This window comes from Balaenoptera physalus (genome assembly GCF_965194825.1).
Source record: "Balaenoptera physalus genome assembly, chromosome: 6".
In the NCBI taxonomy this organism is placed as follows: Eukaryota; Metazoa; Chordata; class Mammalia; order Artiodactyla; family Balaenopteridae; genus Balaenoptera; species Balaenoptera physalus.
Window position 1 is genome coordinate 119471086 of NC_138885.1, and position 22832 is coordinate 119493917.

At 53.6% G+C, this 22832-nt stretch overlaps 2 protein-coding genes across 2 annotated transcripts in view; one reads left to right on the forward strand and one right to left on the reverse strand.

The window, feature by feature from the left end:
- Window positions 1-20748, forward strand: part of LOC309662885 (putative hydrolase PNKD) — a 751075-nt gene extending 730327 nt beyond the window's left edge. Inside the window, exons 2-9 of the mRNA XM_082466111.1 lie at window positions 14158-14273; window positions 14407-14519; window positions 15168-15226; window positions 15939-16031; window positions 16403-16566; window positions 17289-17375; window positions 18470-18585; window positions 18817-20748. Of these exons, the coding sequence (XP_082322237.1) occupies window positions 14158-14273; window positions 14407-14519; window positions 15168-15226; window positions 15939-16031; window positions 16403-16566; window positions 17289-17375; window positions 18470-18585; window positions 18817-18990 (922 nt within the window). The 3' untranslated portion in view covers window positions 18991-20748. The remainder of the gene's footprint in view (window positions 1-14157; window positions 14274-14406; window positions 14520-15167; window positions 15227-15938; window positions 16032-16402; window positions 16567-17288; window positions 17376-18469; window positions 18586-18816) is intronic.
- LOC309662890 (cyclin-Y-like protein 1) overlaps window positions 1-22832 on the reverse strand; it is a 187288-nt gene that overhangs the window by 134886 nt on the left and 29570 nt on the right. The window lies entirely within an intron of this gene.

The following is a 22832-nucleotide window of genomic DNA, read 5'->3' on the forward strand; positions in this document are numbered from 1 at the left end:
CCAGCTCCCTGCATTTCCTAAAATGTATCTTGGATGATTAGCTATAATCTTGTAAATGTGTGTGTAGCATGAGATTAGATTTAGGATTCAGTCGTCTCTGTATCTCTGCAGGCTCATGCTTGAGCCTGCATTTCCTGTTTCAGATGACAGGGACTGTGTTTTAATTTCTCAATATAATGCCTGGCACAGCCTTACCTGCAGAAAAGTGTGTTCACAGTGACTTTTGATGAGGTTCTGTAATTCTTCACTTTGCATGTATAGACACGGATTTAGAGACATGCAAGCTCTCTTGGCCCGGAAGGGCCTTCTACAAACTAGCTTGTCAGTCTTCTCACTCCCGCCTCTTTTGTGGCATACACAGGGGTTTAATTCAATTCTATCTGATTTTTGTTTATTGAGAGCCTTTTATGTGCCAGACACTGAGAAGAAGCTGAATTGTGGGTAAGGAGACAGGGAGGGAGCAGGCTATAGCTCCGGCCTTTAAGATGTATCCACATAAGAGAAACTTCATGTCTGGGGTTACTGAATGAAACCAAGGATTCGGTGTTGGGATTACAATTCAATTGGGATAATTTAACCCATCTCTTGGCTTTTTTGGGGCGGGGGGAGGAATGAGGCCTCCAGTTCATTGTGTGTAATGATCCTATACCTCTATACTCTCCACACTGGGGACTCAGTCTTTAGATTCAGCTATCTAATAAGGGTACATCAGAGGGAGAGAAAAAGTGTGATTTGGGGGTCAGGTTATCTAGCCTCTCTCAGGCCAGAGCACAGGCCGAAGCCCAAAAAGCAAGAGAAGAAAACAAGAGCAGTGCCTCCCCTGCTTCCCTCCCCAACTATCTCCCCGCTGGGGAGATAGCTACCTTCACTGTTTGCAGATTTCTTTCCCTCCCTGTGCTGGGCTAGGGCTAGAGCTGGAGCCAGAAAGAGCCCAACCTTAGCTCCGGTTTGCCCAAATCTGTAGATGTCACCACACCTGTCTTTACAATTCCTTCCAACCCACTGACCTTAACAACTTCTAGAACTCATTGGTAAGGCAGCATGGTGTGGAGGGGCGGTGGTTAATGATGTGGAAACCCCACTGGTCTTGGGATACCTTGGGTCCTAGTCCTGCCTCTGCCATCCATTGCTGTATAATCTTGGTCGAATCACTCCCTCAGCCTCTGTGGCCTCTTCTTATCCTTCAGGGCATGGCTTACATGTCACCTGCTCAGGGAGGCCCTCCCCCATCTAAATTGGCCCTCTCTGTCCTCCATATCATTGCCCCTTCTGTTCGATTTCTTTATAGCACCACAGGGTTTAGGGGTTCTGACGGGGCTAGGGCTAGGGGATCCAGGGCCAGAGAAGAGCGATCGGAGAGGCAGGCTGGAGAAGCCACTGATCTGGGGGGACTGAGGAAGAGAAGTTGGGGGTGGAAAATTGGGCTGGGCTGGGGAAAGCAGTTTGCGGCGGGGGGGGGGGTGTGGGGAGCAGGCCAGGGTAGCCAGAGAAAGGGGGCGTTGAGAGGACATCTGGAGAAAAGAGCCAGATGAGGGGCTGGAGACAAGGGAGCTGGAAAAAGAGAGCAGGTGCAGGAGCCCGGGCTCCCGCCACCCCCGCAAGTTCCTCCAGTGGCAGGTGCTGGTGAGAAGGCATGTCTCAGACCGTCCAAGTCTCACGTGAAACCGCTAACCCCTTCCATGTGTCCCTGTCCCCCTCCCCATCGCTCAATTCCCTACCATTCAATGTAAGCTCTTCTGTCCCAACAGAGAGTCCCAACTCTGTAGGTCAGTCTGTCCCTTTCCTTCAGTCCCCTCCCCCACCAATCCTGGCCCCAGTCATAAGCCTCAGGCTGTGAAATCCGACCCTAATCACTCAGCCTGACTTGTTGCTGGTTCACTGACCTCCAATGACTTTTTCCTTTCTGACCACCCCCCACTCCCACCCCAGTCCTCATTCTTCCCTTCCAGCTACTTCGACTCCTTCCTGGGCCAAGCAAGGTTGGTGACCAGCCCTGTTCTGCCACAGAAACACTAAGAGGCAGCGAAGGAGCCACAAGAGGAAGGCTTCCTAGGGTCTCTATCCCCTTCCCATTACCAGCAGGGCCAGGGGGCAGGACCTCAGGCCCCAGTTGAAGGACAGTGATGTTGGGCCTGGGAACTATGGGAGCCCTGGCCCCAGGCCAGGCTCGGGGGAGGACCTAAGCCGGGAATTTCCTGAGTTTCAGAGAAGACATTGTACAATTCACCCCTCCTCCCCGACCACCCCAGATATCCCAGAAGCTTCACCCCTAGGATTGTGCTCACACTCACTCTAAGACAAAGAGATATAAGGGCCCAGTGGGGGGAAAACTGGAAAAACATAGGTTGGGGGGGAATCTTGCACATGTGCCTTTTGGGGCATTCGCATCTCTAATAGCCCAAACATTGGTCACATTCTCAGTGATGCTCCGACTAAGTCACCACTGCTCTGCATTAAAATAATGAGATTTACAAATATTCAAATATCTGCATATTTAGGATTAAAAAAAAATTTCTCCTTACAACATTTATAGAAATTTTATTGCTCTATTTGGGGAGGGATTTTTAAATCTACTTCCAGCTTTCAAAATTGGTAACATTGAAATCACACAAATGGCCTGAGGAAGTGAAAAATAAAGGTTCCACAAGAGACTGGAATCAGAAGTCCTGAGATCAAAATTCCCAAGGTCGCCACCTCAGAATCCTGAGGGTTTGGCTATTTCTAGAACTTGGGGTCTGGGAGTTTCCAAATCCTCAAACTTGGAATTCTCAGAGAGCTTCTTTGGAATTCAGTATTCTGTGGGCTTTCCTGTGGCTGGATTTCAAGGTTGCCTTGGAACCAACTCCCCAAATTTGCAGAGCAGAAGGGCGTGCCTGGAATCAGAATCCCCGATCCTGCCCCTCCAGGGTCTGGGAAACAATCAGTCCAGTCCCTTGGGGGAGAAGCCACTGGCTGCTGGGAGGGACAGGGGGTGTTAGCAGGAAACGGTCTGAGGGAAATGGGCAGGTGTCAATGCTGTGAGGGTGCCTCCAGGAAGGATGGAGAGGGAGGGGGACAGGATGGGTCAGGACATGATGGGAGGGGCAGAGCGCATGGGCACACTCCACCCTAAATGTGTGGCTGAGAGGACCACAAGTAGAGGATTCTACTGGAGGCTGGAAAGTGGATGATGGAGATAGGAAGCAATGGCTGGGAGAGGAGTCGTTGTTGATGTTATCATTAATAACAATACTCACTGGTGTTTGACAGCGTTATTAAGGGCTTTCCTCAAACATAACCACCATTGTCTTGGGATGGGGATAACTGGGCGCAATGCAGGGTTGACTTGGGCTAGCCTGAGGCAGACACACACATTTGGGACTCTGCGGGGCCTGGGAGGCAGCGTGTAGTAGTTAAGCATATAGCATGTGGGGACAGACAATCTGCTTTTGAATCCTAGCTTTTGTGCCTTAGTAGCCACGTGACCTTGGACAAATAACTCAGCCTCTCTGTGCCTCAGTTGTTTGCATCTGTAAACGGGCCTGGTGATAGTGCCTATCTCACAGCGCTCCTGTGAGGATCAAATGAAATTCTACATAGGGCCTGGCTTGTAGTAAGTGCTCAGGAAATGTTAGCAATTGCTCATTCTATAGCATGAGGGATGGGTGGGAGGGAGGATACATGGCGGTGGGCCATGGCTCCTTCTGGAGCTTCCTTTGTTTTTTTTTAAATAGGCGCCCAGATAGCTTGTCAACTTCCTTTTGTTTTTTTTTTGGCTGCACCATGCGGCACGTGGGATCTTAGTTACCTGACCAAGGATCGAACCGGTGCCCCCTGCAGTGGAGGCACGGAGTCTTTTTTTTTCTTTTATAAATGTATTTACTTGTTTATTTATTTTTGGCTGCGTTGGGTCTTCCTTGCTGCGCACGGGCTTTCTCTAGTTGCGGAGAGCTGGGGGCTACTCTTCGTTGTGGTGCACGGGGCTCTCATTGCGGTGGCTTCTCTTGTTGCGGAGCATGGGCTCCAGGGTGCGCGGACTTCAGTAGTTGTGGCACACAGCCTCAGTAGTTGTGGCACACAGGCTCGGTAGTTGTGGCGCACGGGCTTAATTGCTCCGCGGCATGTGGGATCTTCCCGGACCAGGGCTCGAACCCGTGTCTCCTGCATTGGCTGGTGGATTCTTAACCACTGCGCCGCCAGGGAAGCCCGAGGCATGGAGTCTTAACCACTGGACCACCAGGGAAGTCCCTCACTTTTTTTTTTTTTTTTTTTGGCGCTTCCTTACATGCTTCTACTCCTGTCTTCCAAGTCTATCCTGCCCATGTACCCATCAGGAAATCCCACATCCCTTCATTCGTTCAGTGACCCCCCCTAACTGCCCTGGGTCGAGACTGTGGGATCACTGATATGAGCAGAGTCTGGTCGCCGTTCTCAAGGAGTCGGGGAGAGGAGCATGTGAAAAGGGACCCTAAGTGGCAGGAGGCAGGGCATGACAGTTTCCCCCAGGAGGAACAGGGTGTGCCTGAGGAGGCTGGGATCCGGAGTGTGTGCTCCCCTATGTGTGCCTCCTGCTTCATGCCTCAGTTTCCCTTTTGCCCCTTTGCCTTCTCAGTGGTAGTTGAGGAGGTTTGAGTAGAGAAAGGGCCCCTGAGCAGATCCTGTCTGCAGGGGGTGGGGAGGGGAGGGGGGTGAATGGGGAATTAGGCTGGGAATGTCTTGAGAATGTCTGAGAAAGTGGAAAGCGCCTGGCCTCTGCGGATGGACAGCCCTAGCTGACAAAGCCTTCCCACTCTCCTTGACCAAGTGCCCTCTTCATTCCTAAGCATAGAGGATCTTTCTTGAACCTCCTGACCCAAGTGAAACCAGCTGTCCCAGGACAAACCTTGCTTGCTCCACTTCTGAAAGAGGAAAGCCCTTCTCTGGGGCCAGTGAGGACCACTGGCTTGATTTCAAAGGGTGGCAAAGGTCCTGAGCTGAGGACCCTTGAGTGAATGACCCACCTGCTCGTGGCCCGAGGAAAGGCCACATAGAGGCAGTGGTCTGGGCCATCCACAGCACAACCTGCAGGAGGGGAGCAGGGAAGGTCCTTTTCCTTTCTGCAGGCCTTGGGACCTGGAGCTGCAGTGTCGCCATCTACAGCGGCCCCTCGGCTGGATGGCTCCCAGTGCCCCCTTCCCCAGGCCACGTTGCCTACAGAATGGAGTCCACACCCCTCACCCAAAGAGGCTCTCCCACACCCCCTCCAGACCCATCTTCCCCAATCCCATCTTCCCCAGGCCCTGTGCTCTTGCTGTACTTCTGTCTGGGGCCTGCCAGGCCTTCCTCCCTGCGTCAAGTTTTGTTGCATCAAAGCTCATCTTCAAAATATATCCAAAATCTGAGCACTTAACCCACCTCCACTGCTACAACCCTGGGCCAACCTGTGGTCACCTCTCACCTGATCTCCTAAATTGACAGCTCCCTTCAGCCTTTGTACCCTCAAAGCACTCTCAGCACAGCAACCAGGATGAAACTGTTAAGACTGAAGTCAGAAGTGTGTCACTTCCCTGCTTAGATCCCTCCAGAATGGCTCCAAGGCCCTGAGTGGCCTGCCGATCCCCAACCTCACTTGTTTTTGGAATGCTCCTCACCTTGCTCATTGGGCTTCGGCCACACAGGCCACTTTGTTGTTCCTCAAACACTCTGAGACAGTCTGACCTCCAAGACCTTCTGTCGCTGTTCTCTCTCACTAGAACTTTCTTCCCCCAGATGGCCACATGGCTGTGCCTCTCTTCCTTCAGGTCTCTGCTCAAATGTCACCTTATTCAAGAGGCCTACCCCGACCACCCTGTGTAAAAATAACAAGGCCCCCATGCCTGCACTCTGTTACTCTACGCTGCTAGGTTATTCTCCGTAGTACATATCACCACATGACATCCTATATATCGACTTGCCTATTGTTTATTGGTTTTCTTTCCCAGCCTGAATATGAACCACATGAAGGAAGAAACTTCTTTCACTACTGTATCCCAGCTTCCAGAACACTGCCCGGCACAGAGCTGGCCCTTGTTAAACGGCGCTTTTTTTTTTTAAACATCTTTATTGGAGTATAATTGCTTTACAATGGTGTGTTAGTTTCTGCTTTATAACAAAGTGAATCAGCTATACATATACATATATCCCCATGTTAAAGGGCTTTTAAATGAATAAATAGCTTGGCCCAAGTGCCATCTCCTCTACGAAGCCTGCCCAGCCTCCCCAGTCAAAATTCATCTCTGCCTCCAGTGACCCCTGGCACTGTCTTCCCTCCTAGAGCCTTCATTGCATATTCTTGCTCATTCTTGCATTAGGTGTTCAGAGGTGTGATTTCCCCACTGGACTCCCACAGGCCTAGCCCAGGGAGCGAGACTGAATCAAGAGGGCCTGGGATTAGGGTGAGGGAGGGAGGGGGGGAGTGGGGTGGGGGAGCCCAAAAGAACAGACCAAACCAAACAAACCCCAGGGGCCTTGTCTGGGCAGGTGGCCTGGGATTTCAGGCAAGGAGACAGAAATAGTCCAGGCCTCCTGCCCAGGACCGAGATTCGCCAAAGAGGCCGCCAGCAATGCCTGTGTCTCTGGTCCTCCCCAAGAGCCCTCAGCAGCCACTCTTCCTCCCCCCTGGGAAAGACGGTGAAGGCTGGAGAGGGCTGCAGTCTGCAGAGGACCATACCCGGGATGGGTATGGAGACAATAGACACAGGCCCTGTGGTCTCCCGCTCAGGCCTGTGTCTTGACCTGATGCAGGCACTGCCCCTCTCCTGGTCATGGGGAAATGGTCCCCCTACCCCCCAAGGCCTGCTGGCAGCTTCAGGAAACTCTCACTCTCGAGGGCCTTTTTAGCTATCTCCTTATCTTCAGTTTCCTCAGCTTTGAGAAAGCACAGAGCAGCTAGTGGCTCAATTTGTTCCTGAGGGGCCTCAGAGCAGGCTGTGCTCCAGGAGGACTCTGTGTCCTGGTGGCTGTCCAGGTCCCTCAGCCCTCAGACAGGCATTTCCGGTTTGGTTTCATAAAGACTGCCTGTCACTGGTCAGATGCAAAGCCTGGGAAAACCTGGGTCCCGGGGGTACAGGAGAGGAGAAGCCAAAAGCACCCCCTGACCAGAGAAGCCTCTCAGCCTGGGCTTGCCGTCCAGCTGGTAGAGTCTGGGGCCAGGGCCTAGCTGGGACAGACAGCCCCCAGGCCTCTCTCAGAGCTGCCCAGGATGGCAAGCCTGCTCAAGGGAGGAGGGGGAGAAGAAGGGCTTCATTGTGTGTTCTCCACAGCCAGTCAAAAGAAGGGGGTGGGGAGGGGCTGTGTCTCACTGCCCCAGCTGTCCCTGGTGGCCTCCCACGGGCTGGAGGTTCAGGCTCAGATACCAAAGACGCCACACTCTGGTTCAGCGAGGTGAGGAGTGAAAGGTATGCCTGTGGCCCTCACTGGGGTGACGGGTGCTGTGTCCTGCAGCCCTGACCCACAGGGAGGGCCCTCAGGCACCTTCAAGGCTGACCCAGGCCTGCTGCCTCCACCCCAGCCCCGCCCTGCAGAGTGGTTTTTCTGTCTCCCAGCTGGGTCCCAGAGGACCAATTAGGAAACTTTCTTTTCTTTTTGGTGAGGCGACAGTGGGTAGTTCCGGGCCCCAGAACTGCTGAATCAGAATCCAGGAGGGGCGGGGGGCGGAGCGGGGGTAAGCAAAAGAGGAAAATGTTGGAATCTTTTTGTTTCACCAGCACTCCCAGATCCTTCTGACGCATTCTGGCACATTCTGACCCTGCTTGGGGACCCCGTTGCAGGGAGTTTGAATTCCACATCAGGCCCTGGGGAGGTCAATGTCATCTTGTAAGTCACGTGAACTTCCTGGACTCATATGCTCGTTCAGAGAGGAGGAGCCCTTGGGGTTTTTTTTGTTTGTTTGTTTGTTTAATTTTATTTATTTATTTTATTTCTGGCTGCGTTGGGTCTTTGTTGCTGCGCGAGGGCTTTCTCTAGTTGCGGTGAGCGAGGGCTACTCTTTGTTGCGGTGCGCCGGCTTCTCATTGCAGTGGCTTTTCTTGTTGTGGAGCACGGGCTCTAGGCACACGGGCTCAGTAGTTGTGGATCGCAGGCTCTAGAGCACAGGCTCAGTAGTTGTGGTGCACGGGCTTAGTTGCTCCACAGCATGTGGAATCTTCCCGGACCAGGGCTCGAACCCGTGTCGGCTGCATTGGCAGGCGGATTCTTAACCACTGCGCCACCAGGGAAGTCCTGTGCCCGTCACTTTAATACCTGCACGCCTGGCCCTGCCCTGCCTTTTCTGGTCACTAAGCCAGCATTTTGTGGGTCCCAGTTCTGTGCTGGGCTAGCTGGGGGCAGCCACAGGGGTGCAGAGGAGCCACGAGGAGCAGGCTGGTGACTGCCTGCCCCCTGCACAGCGCTGATTAGGGCTCCGGGTAGAAGTTGATAAGGCCCAGCCACTGCAGGGCTCACCTGCCCCTGGAGGCACAGGGAGAGGCTGAGTGCCCCAGATGGAGCAGGGGAAGACAGCTTTCTGCTGGGACAATCAGGAGCTGGGTTTGAGACCAGCCCTGAAAGATGCTTAGGGTTCTAGTAAGTAGAAAGGCCTGCAGGATATTCCAGGCTGAGACCTGCGGGAGCCAGGCAGGACTGTAGTTCTGAAATTTTAATGAGTTGTTTCAGGCATTCAGAAGAAGATAGATAGTATAACAATCCCCCCACCTCCCAGCTTAAGAATGAAAATATTACAGACGCTGTGAAGCCCGTGCCCACCTCCCCACCCACCTTCTCCCTGCCCCCGAGGAAGCCCTGCTAATGTGCGTGTTGACTATCCCCTCAGCTGCCTTTATTCTTTTACTATTGATACATACGTCTCTATCCCTAAACAATACCAACGATGGTTCTGCATGCTTTGGCATTTTAGATAAATATTGTCAGGTTATCTGTTTTCTCCGTGGCATGTCTGTTAGCTCAATATTATGTGCTTGAGCTTTGTGCAGGCTGAGGGTTGGTGCTCTAGATCATTCGCTTTCCTGGATGTATGGTTTTCCATGGTCTGAACAGGTCACTACTTATTTATCCACTGTGCTGTTGACAGACGTTTAGGGGTGTCTGATTGTTCACTCTTGGGACACGGGGTTTTCACTGGGCCGTACGGGAGGAGGCGGCAGAGACTTGCCTCCTCCCAGTCCACAGAGGGCCTGACTGGGGGTTGGACACTCTCCCATCAGCAGTGGGGAGCCACTGAAGGCTTTTGAGCGGGAGCAGGGTGCAGTCAAAGGAGGTGCTTTAGGAACTTAAACGTTTGCCAGAGGTTTGCAGTTTGGTTCAGGGGCAGAGAGCTGGATGAAGGAGGCTTTCGTAAGGGCCTCACTGAGAGCTTCTAGGGCCTGTTCCCAGGGGTGAGCCCATGCGGGGGAGGTGGGTGGAAAGCGAAACTGAGAGGAATCCTGTCTGGGTCACCTACACTGGGGAAAGGGTTAGATGGGCGGTCAAGTTGTGTAACTAGGAGGATGACAGGGCCTTTCCCAGAAAGAGAGGCAGCAGGAGGAAGAGCTGACAAGCATGGTTATGGACCCTGGTGATTGTGACACAGCCGAACGGCTGATGGAGGAGGAGCCGGAGCTCAGGGACTTGAGAGAGTCATGAGAAATTCATTGTCAGGGAAGGACCAGGCCTGGAGAGAGTGGCCCAGCGCCACTAGGTCCTCAGGCCCCTCCCCCTGCTCTGCACCGATCCAGACCTCAGGCCCACAAGGGCCACCCCGGCCAGCACAGACCTCGGGTCTGGCAGCCATCCCCGCCCTTCTCCATCTCCAACATCCCCTCTAGGCCAGGCCCTCGTCATCTCCCCCACTGAGTGACTCGGTTCCCCTGCCACCTTCCACTCAGCTCCCTTTCACTGTACCTTCTGCACAGCAGCTGAGCGAGCTCTTAAAAAGGGAAGTCAGAACACATGCTTCCCCACTTTAAAACCCACCAGCAGTTTTCCACCTCCTCTCCGTGGCCTGGCGCCTGTGCACCTTGCTGACCCCTTCTCTGGCTAGAGACTTCGAGGCCTCCTGGCAACTCCTAGAACGTGCCCTACTCGTGCCTGCCCCAGGGCGCTGGTGCTACGCCCCCCCCAGACAGTCTGCACTGCTGTCTCCCTCATCTGTCTGTTCCCTGCTCAAGCGTCGCCCTCAGAGAAGGGGCCTTCCCCGACCACCCTGTCTACAGTAAGACCATCTTCCTTTCCCACGACAGTTAACGGCTTGCATGTCAATTGTCTTGATTTCCGGTTTGGTGTCTGTTGGCTGCTCCTCTCGCTATGTTGGCAGGGAGCCATCTGTCTTGCTCTCTGCCATCTGCACCCTGTCCAGCACGTGCAGTAAGTATTTGCTGGAGAAAGTCAATGAAAGAGCAGGGCCTTGTTTACTGCAGCTTCTTAGTGCCCAGTCCCTGCGCTTGTGCATCTTCATCTTCCCTGGAGCACAAAGCACATATAATAAGTATCCAATAAGGGAAGACAGGGAACATTTACCAGTCCCTCCCAGATGTGGACGGCCATGTTCTAGCAGCTATGAGGGGTGCCCGGCTGAATCTGGGAAGGAAACAGCAGTTGCTAAACACCTTCCACCTGTCAGGCCCTGGAGAATGTTAGCATTTGTCATCTTGTTTTATGTCACTGAATCCTCACACAGATGAGAAGCCTGATCTGTGAGACCATTGACTTGCCCAAGGTCTCAGACCAAGGATGGGCCAAGCCATGACTGGAACCCAGACCTTTCTGTTGCCAGAGCCCCTGCAGTTTCCATAAGCCTAAGTAGGAAGAAATGAAGAGTCAGGAACAGGACTCCGGGCATGGATGCAGGGTGGTGTCTGGGCACAGAGGAAAGGGTGATTTTATTTTCTTATTTATTATTTTTAAAATTTTCATTTTGAAATCATTTCAGATTTGCAAAATTCGTACAAAGAATTCCCGTGTACCCCTCACCCAGCTCTCCTGAATGTTAACATCTTTCATAGCCATGGTATAGTTATCAAAACCAAGAAATCAACGTCCATACAAACTAGTAACCACTCTCCAGACTTTACTGAAATTTTGCACACTGTCCCCCTAACATTCTTTTTCTGGTCTGGAGTCCAATCCAGGATATTTAGGTTGTTCCAACACATCCCCTCTGGCTGGGCATCTCTGCTGTGCCAAGTCTTTGTTAGTCCGGCAGCACAGCAGGGAGAAAGGAGAGAATCAGCAGCTCCCACCAGCTCTCACCCCCGCTCCGGGTGTTTGGCACCTCTCGCTTGCCTGTTCTTGGTGCCCCTTCCTCAGAGTCTCACATGGCCTTTCCCTTACTTCTTGGAAATGTCACCTCCTCAAAGAGGCCTTCCATGACTGACTACCAGATCTAGAATAGCAGCTCCTGTCCTCATTCTCTATCCTCTTGCCTTGTTTATTTTGTCATCTTCACTTGACAGTATGTTTATTGTCCTGTCTGTCCCACTAGAATATAAGCTGCAAGAAGGCAGGGACTCTGCCTTACTCACTGTGTGCCCAGAGCAGGCTAATAGCAAGGCCTCACTAAATCCTGTGGAATGAGTGAAAGTAGGAAGTGGCCGAAATGGGTTTAAAAATAAAACAAAAACAGGGCCTACGAAAAACAGACATAAAGACACATAAAGGATGGCAAGGGGCTTCCCTGGTGGCACAGTGGTTAAGAATCCACCTGCCAATGCAGAGGACACAGGTTCAAGCCCTGGTCTGGGAAGATCCCACATGTCGTGGAGCAACTAAGCCCATGCGCCACAACTACTGAGCCTGTGCTCTAGAGCCCACGAGCCACAACTACTGAGCCCATGCGCCACAACTACTAAAGCCCACGTGCCTAGAGCCTGTGCTCCGCGACAAGAGAAGCCACCGCGATGAGAAGCCTGCGTACTGCAACGAAGAGCAGCCCCCGCTCGCCGCAACTAAAAGAAAGCCCACGTGCAGCAACGAGGAACCAACGCAGCCAAAAATAAATTAATTAATTTTTTTAAAAAAAGGATGGCAAAACCCCTCCACAGCGCGTCTAGATTCCCAATTGATACAAGTGCATGGGCTCACAGAGCTGGGACAGCCATGATTCACCTTCAGCTAAATTGTTTCCACCAAATTGTCATGGAAACATGCTTGGTTTTGATCAAATTGTTTGCAGACAGGTCAGCTTGCTCTTCCCAAAGGGGCCTGAAGAGCGCCTGCCCCTGCTGCCTCCCCGACACAGACACAGTAAGCCTCTGTAGGGATTTAGGGCCCTTTGTCCACATCCCCACCTCAACTTTTCTGTCTCAGGCTTAATCAGCCAGAACGCCACCCCCTTTTCTGACTGCCTTGCCGTGTAACCCTGAGCACTGACCGACCCCAGCCACACCCCAGCCTCAGTAGCCTTCCCGAGAGCAGAGGGGCTGAGACCACTCCCGCTCATACTCTGCAGCGCCCAGTGTAAAATGGAATTTGGAGGCTATTGCTCAAAAGGCAGGAAAGAGGTGCCACGTAAGGTACTAAAATATAAAGCCTTTCCTTTCTTCTATGATCTCTCTGACTTGCTGACTTGCCGTGATGTTTTTAATTTGCTACTTAATGTCATTCTGAGTAGAGGAATACTTAAAATCTTAATTGTTAGCATGAATTATGCCATTCATTATATATCATGCAGTGCCACTTTTAAATGCAAATATAAGAACATTTAACTCACTTGTGGGATCACCGAAACTACATAACTCACATTTCTTAGCTTGTACGTGGATATGTGTTATGTTCTGACCAGAACGGTGGAAATGTGGCCCCGAACTAACTCAGCTGTTTTTATTTCACTTCTTGATACGTGCACATTCTACCTGCTCTCTCTGCTTTCAGCTTACTGATGAGCGAGAAGGGCTGGAAGGAGAAGGACAGGTTGGTTGCCTCTTTCCCTTTCCTTCCGTAGCAGCATCATTTGCAGCATCAATGGTGGGATCATACAGGGAAGTAACATGATAAGAAAGGATGTGGTAGGGTTCCTTGATCATTTGTGTTTCTTAGAACACCATTGCCTTCTTGATGCATTTCAAGCAAATTCTAGTTTGAACCCAAAGTGTGGCTTACGGGCCAGTCAGTGCCCACCCCCCCAACCCTTTACTCAGTCACAGATGTACACTCACCTGTATTCACTTTGGGTCTTGAATTCCCACACATAGAGGGTCCACCAGAGTTCTGTGCTCGTGGCCATTGCGAACATGGTGTGTGAGGGGCAGCAGGGACGGAGCAGACACATGTCCTGTGATGTTATGTGTATCACCTCTGCTCGCATGCATGTTCCACTGTCCCATCAGACTTCACTTACAAGACACAAGTTCAAAGAGAAAATAGTTAAGAATTTCAGGATGGCAACAGCAGAGCATCATACCAAGTGTGGGGCATTATGTGACTGCCGGGTCGCACACCTGTGAAGCCAGCCCTGCGTGCTGGCATCCTGTATTTGGGGGACTCTGTCACTCGCAAGTCCCCTCTGTTCCTCGTGCCCCCTTTTCACTGTGTAGCCTGGGATGGCCTGGAATGGGGGCAGGTGGAGGGAGGGAGTGTGGTCAGCTCATCCAGCCTCACCACTGCCTGCTTCCTCCACCAAACAGCCAAACAGAACCTTCTACACTTTCCCTAAGTAAACCCTGCTGTCTGCTGCCTCTGGGCCTTGGCCTATTGTTTCCTCTACCCCCAGTTGTTCTCAGAGTTGTGGTGCCTGGGTCAGCAGCATCAGCTGGAGCTTGTTAGAAATGCAAATTCCCGGGCTCCACCGCAGACTGGCTGAGTCTCAAATGCTGGGATCGGGCTGAAGAATCTGGTCTTCAGCAAGCCCCGGGCATGACTGCGACACACCGCTCCTCTTCCTGAAATACTGTTCCCACCTCATTGCGGCTTCCTAACTCCTATACTCCTTTCACTGAGTAAACCCCTCACCCTCGGTTCTCTTCTATGAATTCCTCAGCTCACATCTCGCCTGGTGAGCTTGGGGGTGTTTCTGTCTCATTCTCCATCTTGTCCTGAGTACTGAGCAGGGCAAACAGTCAGCACACGATAAGCGGTGGTGGAGTTGCATTGACTCAGGGGGTGACTGAGGGAGTGGAGACGTGGGACCTGGGCTTCACGGAGGGTCTGGGCTCGAGGGGCAGGGCTGAGCACAGACGTCCCGTCCTGCAGGTACAGCCTGTACACCCGCACCTGGCTCGGGTACCTCTTCTACCGCCAGCAGCTGCGCAGGGCTCGGAATCACTACCCCAAAGGCCACTCCAGAACCCAGCCCCTCCTCTTCAATGGTGAGCTCTGGCCACCCCGGGCCAGCATCGCCCCAAGCCGTGGCCACCCTCCCAGCCTACTCCCCATCTCATACCCCGGACTGCTGGGCTCCCCGCCCCATCACCCAGCCCACAGCCCGTCTTTGTTCCCCAGGAGTGAAGGGGCTTCCTATCCTCGTCCTCTCAGACAACTACAGCTACCTCATCATCGACACCCAGGCCCGGCTGGCTGTGGCTGTGGACCCTTCAGACCCTCAGGCCGTACAGGTGAGGGGGGGATGGGGTCAGGGGTACCTGGGGTCACCTTGAGGACTGGCAGCTTCTCCTTGCTAGAGAGAGGCTGACCCTGCCCTCTGCCAATGGGATGTGCCGCCCTCCATGTGCACTCACACACAGACGCTGACACACATGTACACAAAGAGACCCCCACAAACACACCATGGGGAGGGGGTCAGTGTCAGGGCATGGCCAGGGGAAAGGGGGAGGGCAGCAGTGGGGGAATCAGAGCCAGAGGGCAAGTGGTGCTGACCCAGGACTGTGGGTCTAGGGAGTTTCCTTCTGCCTCTCACTCTCTGTGGCCCCCTTTCTGACCCTCGCTCTTCTCTCCTCGCCTCTGTCTGTCGTGTCTGGACGTCTTTATCATTCCCTCTTGTTACTTATTTATCTGTGTGTGCGTGTGTCTGTGTGTCTACCCCCTCCACGAATCCCCCTCTCCCCTGTGCCCAGGCTGGGGCTCAGCTGCCCCCCTTTACCCGGCCCTCTCTTCCCCACCCCCTTCTCATTCTCTGGCTTCATCGCCTCCTTCTCCCTCATCCTCCCCTGCTCTCCTCTCCTCTCTCCTCTCCATCCAGCACCCACGCCCCTGTTTCCCTCCGCATCCTGCTCCTCAGTCTCACTGCCCCCTCTCTCCCCTAGGCTTCCATTGAAAAGGAGGGCGTTAACTTGGTTGCCATTCTCTGCACCCACAAGCACTGGTAAGGGGCTGAGGTGGGAGGTCTGGGTGCAGATCATCTTCCCTGGCCGGCCCCTGCCCCGGCTGGGCTTGCCAGGACTGGGTCCCATGAGAACAGGCTGGGCTGAGAGTCAAGAAGTCAGGATGGGTGGACACCGTCCTCATGAATTCACTGGGGCACCAGCAGAGAGGGAGGGGGAGGGGCAGGTCTCCCACTGCTCTACTTATCAGGCTTCTGAAGCGCCAGAGGAGGGCAGGGCAGGCATTTACCTTCCATTCCGTGTGGGCAGGTGTGCCGGGCATGGGCAAACCTTGTGATCTCTTCCATCAAGGAGGTTATAGTCCAATAGGGGAGACAGCCCCGTATGAAAGCGTACAACGATGACAAACAATAACAACTGTGACAGTTGGCACAGGGTATGGGGGCAGGGGCGCCAGGGAGGGTGTGATCGGATCCACGTGGAGGAATTAGAGGCTGATGACCCTGGAGCTGAGAGTTCAGAAGATCAGTTGGCATTAGTTGGTGATGCGGGGAGGGGTGGCGAGTTGTTGGGACAACATTCTGGGCAAGAGGACAGCTTGAACAAAGGCCAGAAGAGGTGTGGACAGCTTGGTTCAGTCCAGAAGCCAGGAGTCCCAGGGCTCAGAGGCCTGGAGGTGCTTGGGGAAGAAGGAGGCAGGAGGCCCAGTACAGTTGCCCCTTAAAGGCCCTGCCAGTCTGTGCCATCCTACAGGGACCACAGTGGAGGGAACCGTGACCTCAGCCGGCGGCACCAGGACTGTCGGGTGTATGGGAGCCCTCAGGACGGCATCCCCTACCTCACCCAGTAAGTCCCTGACCCAGGGATGGGATGGCCCTTGTGGGCCCTTCCCCTCACCCTCCATCCTTTAGTCACATGTTTCAGGGGTATCAGCAGGTGGATCTTTGCTGATGCCCTTCCTGGCCCTTAGAGAGTAGATCACAGCCCATCTGAAGACTGCCACTGCCCATCCCCCAACTGATCCAGCCATAGTCCCCAAAAGAGGAAGCTGGAGGGCTTGGATCTGAAGCCCTGGGCACTGGGGGTGCCTTCTCTCTGGTGGGGAAGCCCCCCTCCTGTACATCACCCATTCCCTTGGGCCTGGGCAGGGCGGGGGAGGCAGGATAAGCATGGCACAAGCTCTAGTGCCTTCTCTCCACTATTGCCTCACTTCTCAGTCCCCTGTGTCATCAAGATGTGGTTAGTGTGGGACGGCTTCAGATCCAGGCTCTGGCCACCCCTGGCCACACACAAGGCCATCTGGTCTACCTGCTGGATGGGGCGCCATATAAGGGTCCCTCCTGCCTCTTCTCAGGGGACCTGCTCTTCCTCTCTGGCTGTGGTGAGTCCCCCAAAAGGGAAGAGGGAGGAGGGGGGACAAGCGGGAGGGAGAGAGGCCAGGGCAGGGGCCCAAGGACAGCCACAGCTCCACGCAATGCATGAAAACATTGGTTTCAGTACACATGTTGCCTCGGCAGTTACTCCCACCTTTGTTACCTCGATTTTTCTTTTATATCCTCATGACTTCCCGCGGGGGTTGGACAGAATGAGACGATGCCTGTAACTGAGTAGAGACCTCGAAGGGTGTTTGTTTCCACTGGGTGGAGCCTGGTTCTCTGATACAGTGACTGGCAAGACTAGTTACAAAAACTTGAGAACCCCTGAGTGAGAAGGTGATCCTGTGGGTGGGAGGATCACAGGTCCCAAGGTGCATGGAGTGCCAAAGACAGCACAGGCAAAGAAAGAAGTGCTCTGTGGAAAAGAGCAACCCTGTATCGAGTGGGCTTGGAGCCACAGAACTCAGCCTGAAGGTTCTGCACCCCCTCTCTATCCACATGTCAATATGTGCAATGGAGGCCTTCAAATGGGCTCGGTTGCGGTTGAATATTTGGGCCCAGCTCGCAGAGGGAGGGAAGGAGTAGATGCCAGGGAAGTGGGCATGGCAGGGGCACGGCTGAGGGCTGGTGGCCAGCCCCAGCTGTACAAGCTGGTCCCCACCCTTTTCATGTACCTTACCGTGCTGTGTGGTTCTTGTACCTTACACATACCTTCTGACTCTACCAGGACGGACCTTTGAGGGCACCGCAGAGACCATGCTGAGCTCACTGGACACCGTGCTGGGGCTGGGGGACGACACTCTGCTGTGGCCTGGTGAGGTGCCCCTCCCTCTCCTCCTAGCCCCTCACACCCCCAGAGTCCCAGCCGACTCAGCTCCTGGCCCAGAGGGGACACAGCTCCACCTCTGGTGGCTCCTGGGAGCCAACTCCCGCAGTGGGGGCAGAGCTCCCTTCTGTTTGCAGAACTGGCTCTGTAAGGCCTCTGCTTCCCTGGCAACCAGCCCACAGTCTCTTGGGAGCCCTGTAGGCCCCAGAGCATCCCTGGGAGATGGCTGATTTTTCATAGCCAGAGCCTAGAACAGAAAATTGCCTTTGCTTAATGAGCAAAGAGGGGCCTTAAATCCACTCTGCGTGTATCATTGCCTGCATCCATCATCCACACGCTGCACGTCCATCATCCACACACTGCACGTCCATCATCCACACGCTGCACGTCCATCATCCACACGCTGCACGTCCATCATCCACACGCTGCACGTCCATCATCCACACGCTGCACGTCCATCATCCACACGCTGCACGTCCATCATCCACACGCTGCACGTCCATCATCCACACGCTGCACGTCCATCATCCATATGCACGTACATGGAATATCCATCCATCCATACGTACGTGCATGTGTACATTGCATATCCGTAGTTTCTACAACACATTTACTCATATCTCAGTTAATCCTCAGAACATATATGCATCCATTCATTCATTCGACAAATACTTTATTGAGCACCTAACGTGTACCAGGCCCTGCTCCAGGCACCAGGAACACATCATTTTATAGTGGCATTATTATTTTCCCCACTTGCCAAAGGAGAACATTGTGGCTCAGAGAAGTGCCATGACTTGACTGAGGTCGCACAGCTGGGCAGAGCCAGATGGGCTAGAATGCAGGTCTTCTGGCTCCAGGTCTGGTGGTTTTCCCCCCTGAACTGCTTCTGCCTCTTCACTCGTGGCTGACTTGTGCCCACATTTAGAGAAACAGCTCCATGTGGTCAGGGCTTTTCTGGAAGCATTGCCCCTCCTCCCCAGTCGTCAGGTACCCATAGGCCTGTGGGTGGGGAGGACTTTTTCTGACCGTACCACCCATCTCACTCGGCCCTGTGTCTTGACCCCGATGGCCATCCCTAGGCCATGAGTATGCGGAGGAGAACCTGGGCTTTGCAGGCGTGGTGGAGCCCGAGAACCTGGCCCGGGAGAGGAAGATGCAGTGGGTGCAGAGGCAGCGGATGGAACGCAGGAGCACGGTGCGGGGCTTGGGGTCCAGGAGGGGCCGAGGGCACTCCTGAGAGAGGTCTCATCCCTGCGGGCCCTGCAGGGCCCTACAGGGCCCTCTCCAGAGCTCTGACATATTTGGCACAAGGGCCTTCCAGTGAGAACTTCTGGACCCTGGGATGGGGAGGTGCGGGGGGGTCTTCCCTTGTTGGGTCTATTTTCCAGATTCTCCCCACCAAACCCGGGTGCCTCTCCCCCTACAGTGCCCGTCCACCCTGGGAGAGGAGCGCTCCTATAACCTGTTCCTGAGGACGCACTGCCTGGTGCTGCAGGAGGCTCTGGGGCCAGGGCCAGGCCCCACGGGAGGCGATGGCTGCTCCCGGGCCCAGCTCCCGGAGAAGCTCCGCCAGCTGAAGGACCTACACAAGAGCAAGTGACCCCGCCGCAGCCCAGCCTAGCGCCCCCACCATGGTGGGGAAGCCACCCATCATGGCCCACACCACACCTTCCCTCTCACTGCTTCCACCACCACCTCCATCAGCCCGTCAAGCAGGCACCACTCCCCGACCCGGGTCGGGGGAGAGGAGGGACAAGGCGATGAGACCCTGAGACCGAGAGGAAGGGGGCTGACGGAGGGCTTGGAGACTCCGTGGGGTGAGGCTGAGTCATTGAGGGCAGAGCTCATCGGGAGCCTCCCCTCCTCCCTTCCCCTGTTCCTGTGATGGCAGCGAGGATGAGGAGGCCTCGCTCTCACTGTAGCCTCTGAACTCAGGGCAGCAGGAGCCATGAACAGGTTGAGTCCATCTTCCCCCTCCTCCCATCCAGGGTTGGGAAAGAAACTCACTCCCTCAAAGTGTCCTGAGGTGTGGTGCCTTGGAAAAGTGGTCACTCAGAGGGGCACCTGGGCTCTGGTTTACTGAGAGCCTGCCCCTCCTCCCCCAGCCTCCCTGCTCCGCCTCCACCCGGCCCCCATGAAGGCATTTTTCAAACAGAGCCATTTCTGAGAAAGAGGAAAGGGCTGGAAGCCTGGCTGTGGACAATCTCTGCCTCGGTGCCTCCCCTACTGCCTGGAAGGCGGAGGATCCTGGTTGCCAAGGAAACTTGACCTCAGGCTGAGGAGACACCAGGAGGCTGGGATTGCAGCCCCACAGTCTTGTAGGTCACACATGCTCCCTGCACAGCTGGCCTGGTCCTGCCCGCTGGCCTCTGCCCCTGCCCTGGGCCAACAGGGCCCCTCCTCCCCAGGGGACCAGAGAGCCATCGTCCACCAGGGCCACTGTGGTTTTTCTCATTATGGCCTGTATTCTTAGGAACTCCTGCTTTATCCTCAACCCTTTCCTCTTTTAATTAGTAAAGCCATTCATCTGGCCCTTTGCAGTTGGCCAAAGACATTCCCAGGTCATTTCTCATTTGGCCCTTGGCCCCATCATGGTGGGAGCAGGGGATCAGCACAGCAGAGAGCGGAAATCAGAAGTCCGGGAGCGGACAGCTCTCAGATGAGTGGCAGCTTCCAGAACCCCAAGCCTGGGCCCTTCCCCTCTGTTCAGCCCTCCCTCAGCTCAGCTCCTCCTCTGGCCTTGGGTCCAGTCCCTTTGGGACTGCAGTGAGGACTCCGATGGTCCTCAAGCAGGCGTGACTTGGGTCAGCCAGGAGCCTTCTCTTCGTGGGTGGAAGCCTTCCTTCCCTCGGGCTCTGCTCTCCTCTGGGGCGCCTCCGAGATGTCTCCTGCTCTCAGTTTCTCCTCATCATCCTGCCTCTGCCTTCCTCTCCAGGCACAGCCTCTGGAACCAACTTCAGCAGTACCGCCAGAATAGAACTCCCCGCCCCTCAAGACATGCAGTTCATGCCTCTGTGCCTTCGCTCATGCTGTTTCTTCATAATGGAATGCCTTTACCCTGCTCCTCCTGCCTTGTCTGCCTGGCAAACACCTATTCGTCTCTCACAATCCCCCTCAAAGGCCCCCTCCTCCAGGAAGACCACTCCCGTACCCCTCCCCCTCCAGGCTACCTCTCCTCTTTGTAAATGCTTCGGTTGTGGCACTTATCATACTGTATTTTAGTTGTTTACATGTTTGTCTCCCCTTCTAGACTGTGAACCCTTCAGGGCATGGACTGTATCTTATGCATCTCTGGATTTCTGCGCCTAGCACGGTGCCTGCCACACAGTAGGCGCTCAATAAATGTTGAATGAATGAATGATTTAACTGAGGCTTGATCCCTCAGTGGGCTTGTCTTTATTGCTTGTTCCGTTTTCCTGTCTCGGTTACAGTTCTTGCTTACTTGGAGTGACTGCTCTTCCAGAGCTTTGGGCAGAAACAACGCTCTAAATATACCCGTCCATGGCTCGTGAGCATTTGTCCAGGGTTTACAATTTGCCTACCTCGGTGTTTTCCAAAGCTTGAGATGAACAGGAGTACTGCTGGCCACAGGAGAGATAGCTTTACCTGGTCACTGCACAGCAGTGAATGTGCTTCAACGGCAAGGCCTTGGTGCTGGCCTCTCTTTAACGCCTTTCTAACTAACAGCCAGACTCCAGGTCGGCAGTCTAGGGCAACTATCTTGAGTTAAACTTTAACAACATCATTTTGTGTTCATTGTGTTTATCTTTGGGGTCGATATTTTTGACGAGCGACACCAGTTTTCAATTCATGAAAGTGATTAAAGGTACAGGCATATCTCATTTTACTGTGCTTTGCTTTATTGTGTTTTGCAGCTATTACGTTTTTTACAAATTGAAGGTTTGTGGCAACCCTGCATTGTCAGATGATGGTTAGCATTTTTTTTTAGCAATAAAATACTTTTAATTAAGGTATGTACATTGTTTTTTTCAGACATAATGCTGCTGCACACTTAATAGACTACAGTATAGTGTAACATAACTTTTATATGCACTGGGAAAAAATTTTTTTGCGTGACCCCCTTCATTGCAGTATTTGCTTTATTACAATGGTCTGGAACTGAACCTGAAATATCTCCAAAGTGTGCTTGCATTTATTGAAATAGGAAAATATGAAGTAAAGGTGACACTTGGCTATGGCAGAATTCTTTTTTTATATTTATTTATTTATTTGGCTGCGTTGGGTCTTAGTTGCCACAGGCGGGCTCTCTAGCTGTTGCACTCAGGCTCCAGAGTGCGCGGGCTCCCTTGTTGAGGTGCCCAAGCTCAACAGTTGTGGCACGTGGGCTTAGTTGCCCCATGGCATGTGGGATCTTAGTTCCCTGACCAGGGATCGAACCCACGTACCCTGCACTGGAAGGCGGATTCTTAAACACTGGACCACCAGGGAGGTCCCTGTGGCAGAATTCTTAAAGGTGGCCTTGGTGTGGCTGAAGACTGGGAAGTACTGGCTTAGCTCCACATTTCTTGGGGCCACCCCTGGCCACAGCTCAGCCTCCCCTCTTGGCACCCCTCACCCGAAGCCAAGGACCTTGGCACTGGTCCTCACTATCCTGGCTCAGGGCTGCACCTGGGGTGGGGGTGAGGGAAGGAGCCGTGGGCCTCACCTTCCTGAAAAAAGGCAGTCTCTGTGCTCTGTAATTGTCTCTTGACTGGGCAAGCCCCATGGCCAGGTCACTCTGGGTATGCCCAGCTTCAAGGGACAATTGGTAACAGTTCTCTAGGGCTTGGTGAAGCATTTTCCCAAGGCGTTGGCTGGTCCTCCCACTGGAGCATCCGTCCTGAATGATGGCACATGTTTCTCCTGGAACCAGGACTGACCAGCAATAACTGGGACACCTGTTATTTGCTTGCAGAACAGCAGGAGTGACAACTGGCCTTAGAGACCTGGGTTCTAGTCCCAGCTCTGTTACTCAACATCCAAGGACCTTGGGCACGTAAATTCCCGGACCTCAGTTTCTTCACCTTCCAGTGGAGATGACAACCTTGAATGAGACATAACCCTTTCAATGCAAGTGGTTTAACCGAAAGGGGCTTAAACCAAAAGGGGAATATATCAGGTCATGAAATTGAGAAGTGTAGGATTATGTCATGGTGACTTCAGGCATGAATGGATCCAGGGATTCAGAGGCATCTTCATCATTCAGCTCCGCTTTCTTCTATATTGATATCATTCTCTGTCAGTGTTTCTCCCCGTAATGGAAGGATGGTCTCTAGAAGTTCCAGGTTTATGGGCTACTAGTTCATCAAACATAGCAGAACCTCTAATAGCCCCAGGGATTGAGTTTCATTGGTTCAGCTTGGATTATGTGCCCAACGCTGAACCAATCATAGGAGTTAGGGGACTGGGCTTCTCTGACTGGCCAGGTTAGGTCACGTGACC